General features: G+C 34.9%; 1 protein-coding gene across 1 annotated transcript; it reads right to left on the reverse strand.

Moving 5' to 3' along the window:
- Positions 1-8,621: 8,621 nt before the first annotated feature.
- LOC146916214 (putative inactive poly [ADP-ribose] polymerase SRO1) lies at positions 8,622-9,873 on the reverse strand. Its single transcript, XM_085716931.1, has 3 exons — positions 9,793-9,873; positions 9,035-9,447; positions 8,622-8,939 (listed from the first exon to the last, which is right to left on the reverse strand). Exons 1-3 carry the CDS (start codon positions 9,871-9,873, stop codon positions 8,678-8,680), a joined length of 756 nt encoding a protein of 251 aa, XP_085573057.1. The 3' UTR covers positions 8,622-8,677.
- Between the last annotated feature and the right edge of the window lie 2,960 nt (positions 9,874-12,833).

Below are 12,833 nucleotides of genomic sequence, written 5' to 3' on the forward strand. Positions count from 1 at the left end.
AAATTGTTTGCCATGAAATCATAACCTAACCAAGCTGCCACCACTAAAAACCATAACCTTCCAAAAATATCGCATGTGACTTATAAATGGTTCCTATCTTCTACCATATCACATCCTCCTATACACCGACAATCATTATTAGTCACAATTCCTCTACTAAGGAAATTAGCCTTTGTTGGAATGCGATTCAGCAGCAGCCACCAAACAAACAAAGATACTTTGAGCAGAGCCGCTGTTAACCGAACATTATTATGAGCAACAATAACGTTACTATATATTGAAATCAAGTAGACATACACACTTCTCGCAAAAGATTTTTTGGAAGAATTTAACAACCAAACCCATTTCTCATTCTCGATATCCTGCAAAACAGTAGACATTCCTAATAAACTAAGCTCCTCCAACCGTCCTGTAACACCTATACTAAACGTTTCTAGAAAGTTTAGCATGTGTGTTATTTTTAGTACTGGATACATTAAAATTTACAACATAAATACATTTGAATGAATATCTTATACAACATTATGCGTTCGTACAATACCATTACAACACAACTCGTCTAAACATAGTAAAAACATCCTTAAGGTTCATGACATCCTTTCGCAGGTACGAACGAGCACTTGCTGAAATATCCATCCGGCTACGATCTTGCAATGCCATTCTGTTTATCTGAAACAAATGAGGATTGGGATGAGACATAATGTCTCAGTGAGTTCCACCTAATCCTAGTCTATTGGTAACCTCGGGGGAAACCTACGGTCACCACGTGTCTACAATACAACCTGGCGGTTGATTATACGTGTGTGGTCATGCTTTCCTAGACGGTCGTGCATACTTGATCCGTCATAGGTTCAACTTAACTTGTCATAGGTCTTGCTTACATCATACGTGTCATGGCGGTTAGAGGGAACCTAAGACCTCTATGCCAAGGTACTCCAAACGCACCGAGGCCTAAACATAACATATTCATGACACGATCCTAACCCGAACGATCGGGGAATCCTAAATCGTCATCGGTATAACATTCATATCTTGCTTTTTTCATAAACTTGTACATGTCTAGCATCATATCATAATCATAATCATATCGTATCATACATAGTCATAATCATTCATACATAGATGTCAGCGTTGAGCAAACATATTATCTAGGTTCATTTTACGGAGAGCCCCGGGTGGAGTAACCCCGAGAACAATCCCATACATAACCGATGAATACCTAGCTAAGGCACCTCGAACTCCCTCAGTGAAGTGCGGGCCCCCCTTTCGGAGCTTATCCCGTTCCCACTACACCTACGTCTTACATACTCATTTACCACGGATCCTTAAACGATCCTATTTATGGTAAACTACACATATATCATAGTCTTGATCTTATACATACATATAAAGGTTTAACCTAAACATACTTGCTCGTTTACCACGGGTCCGTGATCTACCCGTTTAGCTGTAAACTACCTACATAGACATTCTAATTCATAGTGAAGGGATTAGCTTATCTATTCACGGCTTAACATGCTTGCATGGTCATTCTTATTCATATGTGAAAAGAATAAACTAATCACTTCGCGTCTTATCATACATAGGTCTCATGCTTAGCATTTTCGTTCTCGACCAACTATGTCGAGGCTCTACATTCATTCCCTTCCTTAGTTCATCACTACCCGGACGTATTGCATATCATATCACTCTTGCGTTTCATTTATCAACAAACATTGTTAATGATTTGCCATGCCTTTCCCTTGTTTAAAACCTTGTTTGGAATTGTACTTTAGACTCTTGGAATTGAGGGATTCATAATTCAATAAAAGATTGCAAGAAACGGGCCTCGAACGACATTTTGCTTAAGCGAACAGAGCCAGAAGTTACGACATTTTGCATGCTTTAGCGAACAGGGCATGCTTAAGCGAACATTCATCAGTCCAGAAGTGCAGAAATCGTATTTTTGTCATAAAATCCTCAATTTCAAGTGTCCTAACCCATCCTAATCATCTGAACATCATAAAAACAGTCTTTATCATATGCATGGTAACAATTAACAATATTTGATCATAAATGATACAAAGGGGGTTCTATAACCCTAATTCATAACTTAGCTTAATCATGTTTTCTTACATAAAATTCACACAACCCAAAGGTGGGTAAGCTATCTAAGAACTCACCTAAGAAAATTCCTGCAATATGCACAAGCTTATGCTTTCAACTCCATCTTCTCTCCAAACCAAACCCTAGCTTCATAATTTCTCCTTGATAATGTTAGAGTTGAAGTTCAATCCAAAACATTGCTTCTACTTGTTCATAGTCCATTAGGAAACCATATCTTGAGCTCAATTCATGAGTTGAAGTTCAATCCAAAGCATATGCACAAGCTTATGCTTTCAACTCCATCTTCTCTCCAAACCAAACCCTAGCTTCATAATTTCTCCTTGATAATGTTAGAGTTGAAGTTCAATCCAAAACATTGCTTCTACTTGTTCATAGTCCATTAGGAAACCATATCTTGAGCTCAATTCATGAGGGAAAGGTGTTTGCAAGCTTGATGAATGGAGGGAGAGAGAGGGAAGGTGTGAGGGATAGAGAGAAGGGAGAGCAAAATTCTGAATTTCTAACCTAGAGAGAGAAAGTCCCATGGATAATGAAGAATTTTGGCCCAAAATCACTTAAATACCCCTTCGTGGCCAAGTTACCATTTTGCTCTTCATCTTAATCGCGTTTAATCCAACACGGATACTTAACTCGTGCTTGACTGATGTCGTTAATAAACATTCTCTGTCATACTTACATTCCACGAACATTTGTCCTTTGACACGTTCGGCTGGTAAAATTCTGATACCGACGAGTGGGATATTACACGTTCTTCCTCCCATGCAAACAAACATCTATGCCACTTTCACGTATCGCCACCATCAACCTAATGATTAGATTGATTTTGGTATTTTTTTTAAGGAATTTTGATGTTTTTTTTCTTCTTCTTATAATAAGGATCAGTGAAAGTAACATTTATAGCTCTCATCAACATTTTCTTTAAAGCAATTTTTGAAGGAAAAAAAAAGAAAGAGAAATTATTGAATTAATAACTTCAATTACTATTTAAATGATTCTATAATGATATTTAATTGTGGTAATAACTTCTTTTAGTTTTTATTACCACAATTTTAGTTTTGTACATTCAAATTTTAGCTTTTGTTTTTCAAAATTAGAATAACCCTTTCTTGCTTCTAATATTAACTAGTTGATTTATATTGTAACGACCCAATTTTAGGAATTTATGGGTCTTGTTAACCAGTGCCCCCGGGGCACTGGTTAAGGAATCCAAAAGTAGAAAAATTGTCTTGGAAATATAAACTGTTACTTTTGACTAACTAATTATTACACAACTTTTTAATAAAATCTTACCTCTTTTAGCTGCTTAACCAATGCCCCGGGGGCACTGGTTAACATTCTCTTTTATTTAATGGGTTGATTGGGTTTTACAGAAATAAGGGTATTTTAGTAATTTGGGTGTGGAAAGTCATTTAATGAAGTTAGTGGTAACTTGGATTACTTAATAAAATAGTGGTGTATGAGTAATAGTGTGGGTTTTAATGAAGTAATTGTGTGGTAACATTTTGTGAGCAATAACAATAAAAAAGAGAGTTTTCTACAGTAAGTTTTGGTTGAGAGAACGAAGGTTTTATAAGCACCATTGTTGCCACATTCAAGAGATATCAAAACAAAGACGGTTACAAAACTTTGGAATTAAAAATTTATCTATAAAACCAAGTCAAACATTACATTTAATATTAATAATAATATGACAATAATTTTTTATTAAAATATTTTCTTTTTGATATTTTTCAATTAAAAATATGGGACACAATATTTAAAACTTTTGAAATATTCTCAAAATTTTAAAAAAAAACAACAACCACCAACTGCCAAAATGAAGGCAACGCCCAACAAGAAAAAATGCAGATCTTAAAATCCCAAAGATGCACCTTAGATTACACAAATGAAACAACATTCCCGCAGTACATAACACCTGAATCTGCCATCATAAGACCCCAACAATACTAAACTCCATACGCAGGGGCGGATCTCTATTGAGACCCCCAGGTGCCGTGGCACCCCCCAAGTTTACTATATATATATAGTATTATCCATAATACAGCAAGGAATTTCCAGTTGTGGGGTGCTTTTACAAGGCTAAAGGTCGTGTGTTCGACCCTTTAGCCAGTATATTTTTGATATTTTGCTGTGCATTTTTAATATTTTATCAAAAAAAACGTTCCCAACTTTTAATTGAACCCGCAACACAACACTTATTTAAAGCAATTCAAACCACCAGATCACTTATTATTGTATGATATTACTTGAAATATTGTAATATATAAACGTTCATTAAAAGTGGAGTATACAAAAGCATTTGGCACCCCCAAGAAAATAAGTGAAGATCCGCCACTGTCCATACGCTTCCAGTGAATTATCAACTGTTGCATTAAGACCACCATTGTAAAAAAAAAAAAACATGGAAGGAGAAGGAATAAAGAAGGATTATTCCACTAATTCAAAACTCTCCTTCCATTATTCTTCAATACCACCCTTCCAAAAATCCCCCAGCAACCACTGACCATCTTTATGACAGGTGACCATCATGATGAGTGGTAGATTAAGGGAAAGAGTGAGTCCTACTGCTGGTAGATTTTCGGAATGGTTGCATTAAATAATTACTGAAGGAGAATTTTGAAAGTGTGTAATAACCCTTTTTTATTACTCCCTCTCCTTCCATCCCCCCAAATGGTGGGCTCAATGCAACACTCGATAATTTATTGGAGGCTTATGGAGTGTAATGTTGTTGGTCAAATTCGACTGCTCATCATGTTTTCCACTGAGATGAAGAATCAAATATCAAACTTCTGTTTTTTTTTGTCAAGATCAAACTTCTGTTTTAATCAGGTATTAACTTAAACATCACAATAATTCCTCAAAACTAGAAATATATCAGATGAAAACCAACTTTTTTTTTTCGAGTAAAAATAAAAACTAAATTAAACATCCAACAATAACTTAATACAATTAACTAACCCTAAACAAAATAATTCATTGACCACAACTCCAATTTCATAAGCTTCGAACCTCGGAATATTATTTATCTTCTAATTACTTCTAATAAGACACCAATACATAATTAACTTCTAATTACTTCTAATGAATATTTCGATTTTTCTTGAGTAACCAAACTTATCAAAATAAAACAACATGGCATACTTAATAAACACGACAAAGTGAACAAACCTTATTCGCAAGAGATTCAGAAATCGCAAATGCTCAATGGAGAATCGGCAGATTAATCATCCACAAGTAAACCAACAAATTATTTTTTGAAACTAGTTAAGAATTCTCATTCTCATTCACATTCAGCAAAACTTAAACATCACGATTCATATTCGCATTTCATATGATTTTCTATTGATACACATGTCAACGAAAAACAAAGTGATTCAATTAACCTACAAATCATCTTATTCTCGTTCTTATTTCATATTAACCAACAAAACCTAAACATCACAATTCTTATTCTCATTTCATGACGGAGGAAACCTTCGTGAATCCATGACGAAGTTGACATGTCACGGTTTAGAGGAAATTGCACTTTGACAATCAGTAAAAAAATCTCCGCGGTGCTTTTGTGATGCATCCAGTCACTATATTTATCATTTTCCTTCATGATATAGCAAATGAATGGATCACGAAAGCATTGTTGACTAGCCCATGTTTTCCATCATTTGCAGAAGTGCAATTCCTCTAATCTGCAACACATAAATTTTGTCATGGATTTGCAAAGGTATGCTCCACTGAATATAGGATTCCTCATAAAATTTTAAAACAGAAATACAATTTTTTTTAGTAGAATCCATTCTCGGCAATGTTGGGAAAATAAATTTATCAACATAAGAGATAATTAGAAAATTAACCTGGTTGTAGATCGGTTCCATTCTCGTTTTTTTGCTCATGTCCTCATGTTGGTCGAAATGCTATTATCGAATATTGGAGAGAGCATTGATACATCATACGACGTTGAATTAACGTGATCTTGGCTTGTTGTGCTTACCATTGGTGACTAGTGAATTGATTGACAATTTCAATCAAATCGGAGTTGAAGAATAAATTGCATCCTTCTGCTCTCCATTCACCATAGACGAAAATTGGGAGCGGATCCCAGAAAATCTTTTTCCATCATCCCGATCCAGTAAGAACAAAAAGAGAATTTACGTGAAGTGCAAAGATGTTGGAAAAATTAAATAGAATTATTTTAATGTAATAAAAAATAAGAATTATTAAATTAAAAAATTAGACACTAGTTCAATTTATCGAATTTGGTAGAGGTGTGGAAAGGTACTGATTAAATTATTTCGTCACTACCCGATGCAATTCTTATTGGATAGATCAAGTAACAACTCAGGGGAACAATAACAACTCTCAAATATATATTCAAGTGGGGATTTATTTTATGGCTTAGTTTGGCATAACAAGGGATGTATGTAATTGTGAGTAAATAACTACTAAACTATCATGTATGTTTCACTACAAGAAATCCTACATATTGCCAGGGAACAATGCCAGGAGCAAGTACTCCTGGTAAATTTGCTAGGAGCTATGCCAGGGAAAACTCCTGGCAAAGTTGCCAGGGGCAACCCCTCACAAAAGTCGTGGCAAAATGTATGGAGCAGAAAAGATTCTTTTTTGGTCAGGAAAAGCAGGATGGTACAACACTTTGCCAGGGGTTGTGCCACCAAAAACCCCTGGCAAATTGCAAAGCCTGCAAATTTGTCTGCAAAGGCTACTTGAATAGCCTGTATAGTAGCTAAAATGAGTTGACTAAAGAGCCGTTGGGCTCTGTGGCGGTTTGCCAGGGATTTTCCCTGGCATAGCTCCTGGCAAATTGCATATGGGACCACTAAATTTTTCCCCTCCCTCCAACTCACGTACATACTCCCTCATCTCTTTTATTTTTTTTTCTCTTCATTCCATTTCCGTGTCTCTCTCTCTCTCTCTCTCTCTCTCTCACGTAGAATACAACAGAGGGAGAATTTTCTTCTCTCCTCCAATGCCACCACCGTAGCACCACTTCCGGTGGCCGTTTCTCCTCCACCCGACCTCCTTTCTCAACACTACCACCGCCATTGAAACCCCCTCATCTTCCTCTTCCAAAACCACTCCTTTATTTTTAGATCGGTGATATTTCAAAAACACCAACCACCACCTTCTTTCCCCATTTCTGGCCATCATGGGTCTCATTTTGAAAAACTAAATTAAGATTCTTCTTCTTCATGATTTCCTCTACAAAACCCCTAAATTAATTTCATGATTTGAGAACTTTCGCCGACAACCACCGTACCGGAAATCCTCTTAACGGAATTATCCATATCAGGCAAAGGGCCAACGTTCTTGATTAGAGTTTCTCAATAACTTCATTTGCGCTGAAACTCTTCTCCAACGTCTATCAAATGACTGCCTATTTAAGGAACTGAAGACCTGAAGAAGATCAACAAGACTCTACTATTTTACTATGCCATTACTCTGTCAAATATAAATAGCACAAAACACTTAGGATTTTTGTATTCAAGTAAATATCTTAGAAATCCTAAAGAGTTTATTCATTTGTTCAGTTTACACTACCATTGTTAAATTCAGTGTAAAAGCAAATTGATTTGTTTACTTTGTCAACATTCAGAAAGTTTCTTGCCTACGTTCTTAGTGAAACCTTGAGCCTTTATGAAGTCTTTAGGTAGTGACCTAGATCACTTATGAAGTCTCAATCAGTTGTGACTGAGGAAGAGAAGTCTCTTAGAGTTATCCTTAATCAAGGAAGTCTTTAAGTAGTGACCTAGGGCAAGGAAGTCTTGAGCAGTTGTACTTGAGCAGGGAAGTCTCTTAGAAGGATCCTAGAGAAATTTTTAATCCTGTGTGATTATAGTGAAATCCCATGGCAATGCTAGGGGACTGGACTAATCATGTGTTGTGTGAGGAACCAATGTAAAATTGTTTTGTGTCTACTCTCTCTCTCTCCATCTCTCTCTTTCTCTCTCTCCCCCTCTCTCTTTCTCTATCTCTATCTCTGCATTCAGACTCTGAATCAGAATCCGTATACCTCAAATTCTAACCAAACACCAAAAAAAAAAACCATAAAAAGCCAACACAATTCAACCCCCGTGTTTTTCTCACCTTCGAGACACTCATTTCCCTCAGCATGATTTGTCAAATGCTCATTAACCAACGTTATAGCTATCCTATTACAAATAACATTTGAATGGCAGTAAAAACTTGAGTCCACATCTAGGGTTCATAGTGGTTTCAGGTCTAAGAGTGGTATCCATTATTATCACTGAGAATATCTATATAGTATTCTCATGGTGGGCCAATCCAGAATAAATATCACTCCTAATATTTATACCTATGTATAGACTTAATATCTCATATTCATGACCTGTGAGATGTACTCATTAGTCTACATACATAATAGTCTCTACACTTTATTATTATCCCAATTTATATTAAAGCTTGACTACAAATACTTTTACGAATAATGTTCTGGATAGATATGTATGTTCATAGGTAAAAAAATAGTCTCTATACTTTTACAAGGTAAAAAAATCATGAATAATAGTCTCTATACTTTTACAAGGTAAAAAAATTGCTAAAGGAACATTACATCACTGTCAAAATCCAAAAGGGCCTTGAAGCTGACAATAAATTCTGGATAGATATGTGTGTTCATATTCATGTTCCAAACTACATAGTACTCTGAACATTGAATGTCATCCACCCCGTTATCATATTCACAACTACTTGGATATATTTGATCACTTCCTGGATGAAGAGGCTCCATGTTCCCCATTATAGCACGATATAGGACCAAATGCTTAATTCCATTTTCATCGACATCGCAATAAAGTGAACTGTAAACATGGAAAAACTAAATCTTGTTAGAATTTAAACATAATAATCTATATGAAAAGTTATGAAGTTCAATGTTCATCATATGAAAACTAACCAAGCATAAGGTTGGGTAACAACAGTAAGATGAACACCAAAACCATATATTCCTTTAGATGGAGATAGTCCGTAGTGACGAAGCCCATATTCTGTCATCTTTGATAGTTCCTCTGTAGAACAAGCAAGCCACGCATAGCGGAAATTAGCATCCCCCTGAACTTCTTTTGTGATATCAGCATGCTTTCGGAATAACTCCAGCCGCCTTTTCGTTGACATGTTTGAGTTATGAGAAATATCAACTATGTCAGACTCGGTAATGCCCAACACAATCATTCCTGTAAGAAACATCTCCTTTACAGAATCCACATCCAGTTTTCCATATATAGATTCTGTATAAGCATCTAAATCTACATCTGGCTCTTTCATCTCACTTATATTATTGGATTCTTCAGGGAAAAAGCAGTTCCCTTTCTGATCAATCCAAGCAATGGGTTGTTGCAAACCCGTTTTCAAATCAACATGATACATATGTAGAAAATTTAACACAACCTCTTGACCATCAAACTGTACCTCCACATTTACCTTCTTTATTTTGAAATCTCTTTTAACCAAGTCAACAACATAATCTGGATAGTCCAACCATTCACCGTTCTTATAGAACATCAAACGTTTGGGCATCCCGCTTTTCCTGTAGTTCAAATAGATCATGGACAAGGATCTTGAAATAACAAGACCAGAGTCATCTGGTTTGCTAAAATCTTCAAACAATCTCATTTGTTTGACAGCCACACTTGTTGGTGCTGAGACTCCAATCACATGTGAAACACATCGGGTAGCCCACTTTTTCTTCTGATTCACTATAGTTCCATCCAATGACTTTGAGGGTTTTGCTTCCATTTCTACACAATACAATCCAAGTAAACTCTTAATAACAATGTATATTGAAGTGACATTTGATGACATTGACTTTCCAACTAAACAAATATATTTCGGCAACTCTTCTTATGGTCCCCAAAAATCATTCAAAATAAACATTTAATGACTGATATGATTTTCTTAAAACTAATAAGGCTTAATCCATTTACCATTTACTCATAAAAAGTTGTGCATAAACATTTTCAAACTTGCCCGTAGTTTGGTATAACCTAAAGCCACCATTGAAATTTTCATGAAAGGATTGAGCATGGTTTACTAAACTATCATTTACTAAAGGCCAAAACTAAAGATAAAAGCGTCAACACCATAAATAAAACATGAATAAAACAAAAATAAATAAATAAACACATGTAAGTAATGACTCAATTGACAATAGTAACGCAAAAAAGTTATATCTACCCAGCTATGCTCCTAATAAAAGAATTTAACAATATAAAAGATCGTAACTATTTTCAAAAAATAAAACAAAAACAATTCGCTTTATCAAAGTTCAAAACCAACAAGGCCGTACATGCACCATTCACCAATTCCAACCCAAGAAATTGTTTCGATATTTCCCCAAATTTAAATAAATAAATAAATTCACGCCCCTCTTTCAATTTTTTTAAGAAAAAAAATTAAAATGTAATAACATCATTTTTAATTACTAACATCACAAATATGTTAGCTCCTCAATAACCAACAATCGTCTGAAATACCTCTGCATAAAATCATGCAAAAACTATCAGTGAGTTTCAATATTACTTCCAACAACAAAATCATCACCAAAAATTGATGAAAAAGAAAAACTCATTTCAAACTCAGAAGAAAAAGATCATAACTTGATCCACTTAAATCAACCCATTAATGACATATTCAATCAAACACAAAAATAAACCAAAAAAACAAAGTAAATTACAATAATTGAAACTAAAAAAAAACCGACAATTAAATTAAATAATACAGAATAAATGAATACTAAGAAACAGAGAAAAGGCTTTAAAATTATACCTGAATTCAGAAACACCCACAACAATATAATACCAAGCAATGTCACAAGTAATTTATTGTAACTTTGAAGTTATACATCTAATTGGGGGAGTAAGAGGTCCTTTTTATACATATTCTAACCCAAAAACATAAACTCTGACTAATCCATTAGGCGAGTTGGGTATCTCACGAACACGCGTGAAATGGTAAACATTAACAAATTGGATAAATTAGGTATTAGTTTTCTTCACTTCTAGAATGTTGAGTAAGCACTTAGTCATTGTTCGTTGTATTAGTTTTCTTTTTCAACAATTCACAAATCTTTCTCGAAATCAAATATGCAAATATGGATATTTTTAAAAAAAATTCATGTGTATCGTGTGAGCGGTTTTATTATATTGTGTAAACGGTTTTTTATGGTAATAAATTTTAAAATATCATGTGAACGGTTTTATTATACTACTTGTTTTGACGATGTATACTTGCTCACAATTTTTGCACTTTGTTAACATTTTTTACACTAACGTTGTGTATAAATTAAACTCTTAAAATAATGATAAATGCATATATTGTTATTTTTATAATAATTAAGATTATCATGCTATTAAAATAACAATCAATTATTATGGCATTTAATTTTATAATGAATTACATTATTTATTTATAATTAATATTTAAATTCAAGTTAAAAAAATAGGGGAAATTTACAAATTAGATAAATTAGGTATTTAAAAGAACATGAGTTTGATTTTTGGATTGAACAATTCTTGACCATGCTATATCCATCTCACAGCCAAAATCTGGATCACCAAAAAACAAATTAGGGGGTTAAATTTAATAAGAGAGAAAAAAAGGACATGCTAAGTTTCAACATTTATAATACACACATATATAGAAATAGAACATTGCAAGAAATGGCTATAACTCTTTTAAATGAGGGCATTGTTGAAAAATAATTTTGGTCTGAAGCCATCAACATTTCTTACTATATTTTGAACAGAGACTCTATCGTAAGGATTTTGAACAAAACCCCAATTGAAATTTAGAAAGGAATAAACCAAATATTTCTTATTTCCAATATTTTTGAGTGTTATTGCCATATCTTTAATCGTAAGAATAACCTTGTAAAATTTGACTGAAAGACAGACAAAGGATTCTTCCTTGTCTATTGTACTACCTCAAAGGCATATAAAGTATATAATGTGAGAACATGCACAACAGATGGTGGTTGACGACGTTGGTAAGTTTGAAGAGGCCGTGGAGTGGGAGGCTCTGCGGGAGGGTCTACAAGAATGGTTGTAGGAGGCTCCGTGGGAGGAGGCACATAAATAGTGGACTCGGGCGGAGCAGACACCATAGGTTGAAGAGGAACAATATCAGACGAGGTTGGCATATCAGCCTGAAGTGGGTCAAGAGGTACATTGGTTGACCCAAAAAAAGGAACAGACTCAAAAAATGTAACATCAGCTGACATGAGGTACCGTCGAAGAGTAGGAGAGTAGCAACGATAACCTTTTTGAGACCGATGATAACCAAGAAAGACACATTTGAGTGATCGGGCCGATAGTTTGTCAAGACCAGGAGAAAGATCGTGAACAAAACATGTGGACCCAAACACACGGGGTGGAAGTGAGTGTAAAGGGGTATTAGGAAAAAGGATCGAGTGTGGGACTTGAATACCTAAGACCGAGGAAGGCATGCGATTTATAAGATAGCATGCCGTTAGAACAGCATCCCCCCAAAAACGAAACGGGACATTACTATGAAGTAAAAGAGTTCGAATGGTTTCAATGAGATGACAATTTTTCCGTTCAGCAACCCCATTTTGTTGAGGTGTATGGGCACATGAAGTTTGATAAAGAATACCGTTGGAGGACATAAATGTTTGAAATTGGTGAGACAAATATTCTTTGGCATTATCACTACGTAAAGTTTGAATAGACACTCCAAAT

Source organism: Medicago sativa, chromosome 6 (assembly GCF_051527215.1).
Source record: "Medicago sativa cultivar Bolivia chromosome 6, Bolivia_mono, whole genome shotgun sequence".
Classification (NCBI taxonomy): Eukaryota; Viridiplantae; Streptophyta; class Magnoliopsida; order Fabales; family Fabaceae; genus Medicago; species Medicago sativa.

Coding starts and splice junctions, on each gene's coding strand:
- LOC146916214 (XM_085716931.1), bottom strand. CDS start 9,873: ATGGAAGCAAAACCCTCAAAGTCATTGGATGGAACTATAGTGAATCAG. Junction 9,448..9,792: donor CTACCCGATGTGTTTCACAT/GTGATTGGAGTC, acceptor TGGATTGATCAG/AAAGGGAACTGCTTTTTCCC. Junction 8,940..9,034: donor GTTACCCAACCTTATGCTTG/GTTAGTTTTCAT, acceptor CCATGTTTACAG/TTCACTTTATTGCGATGTCG.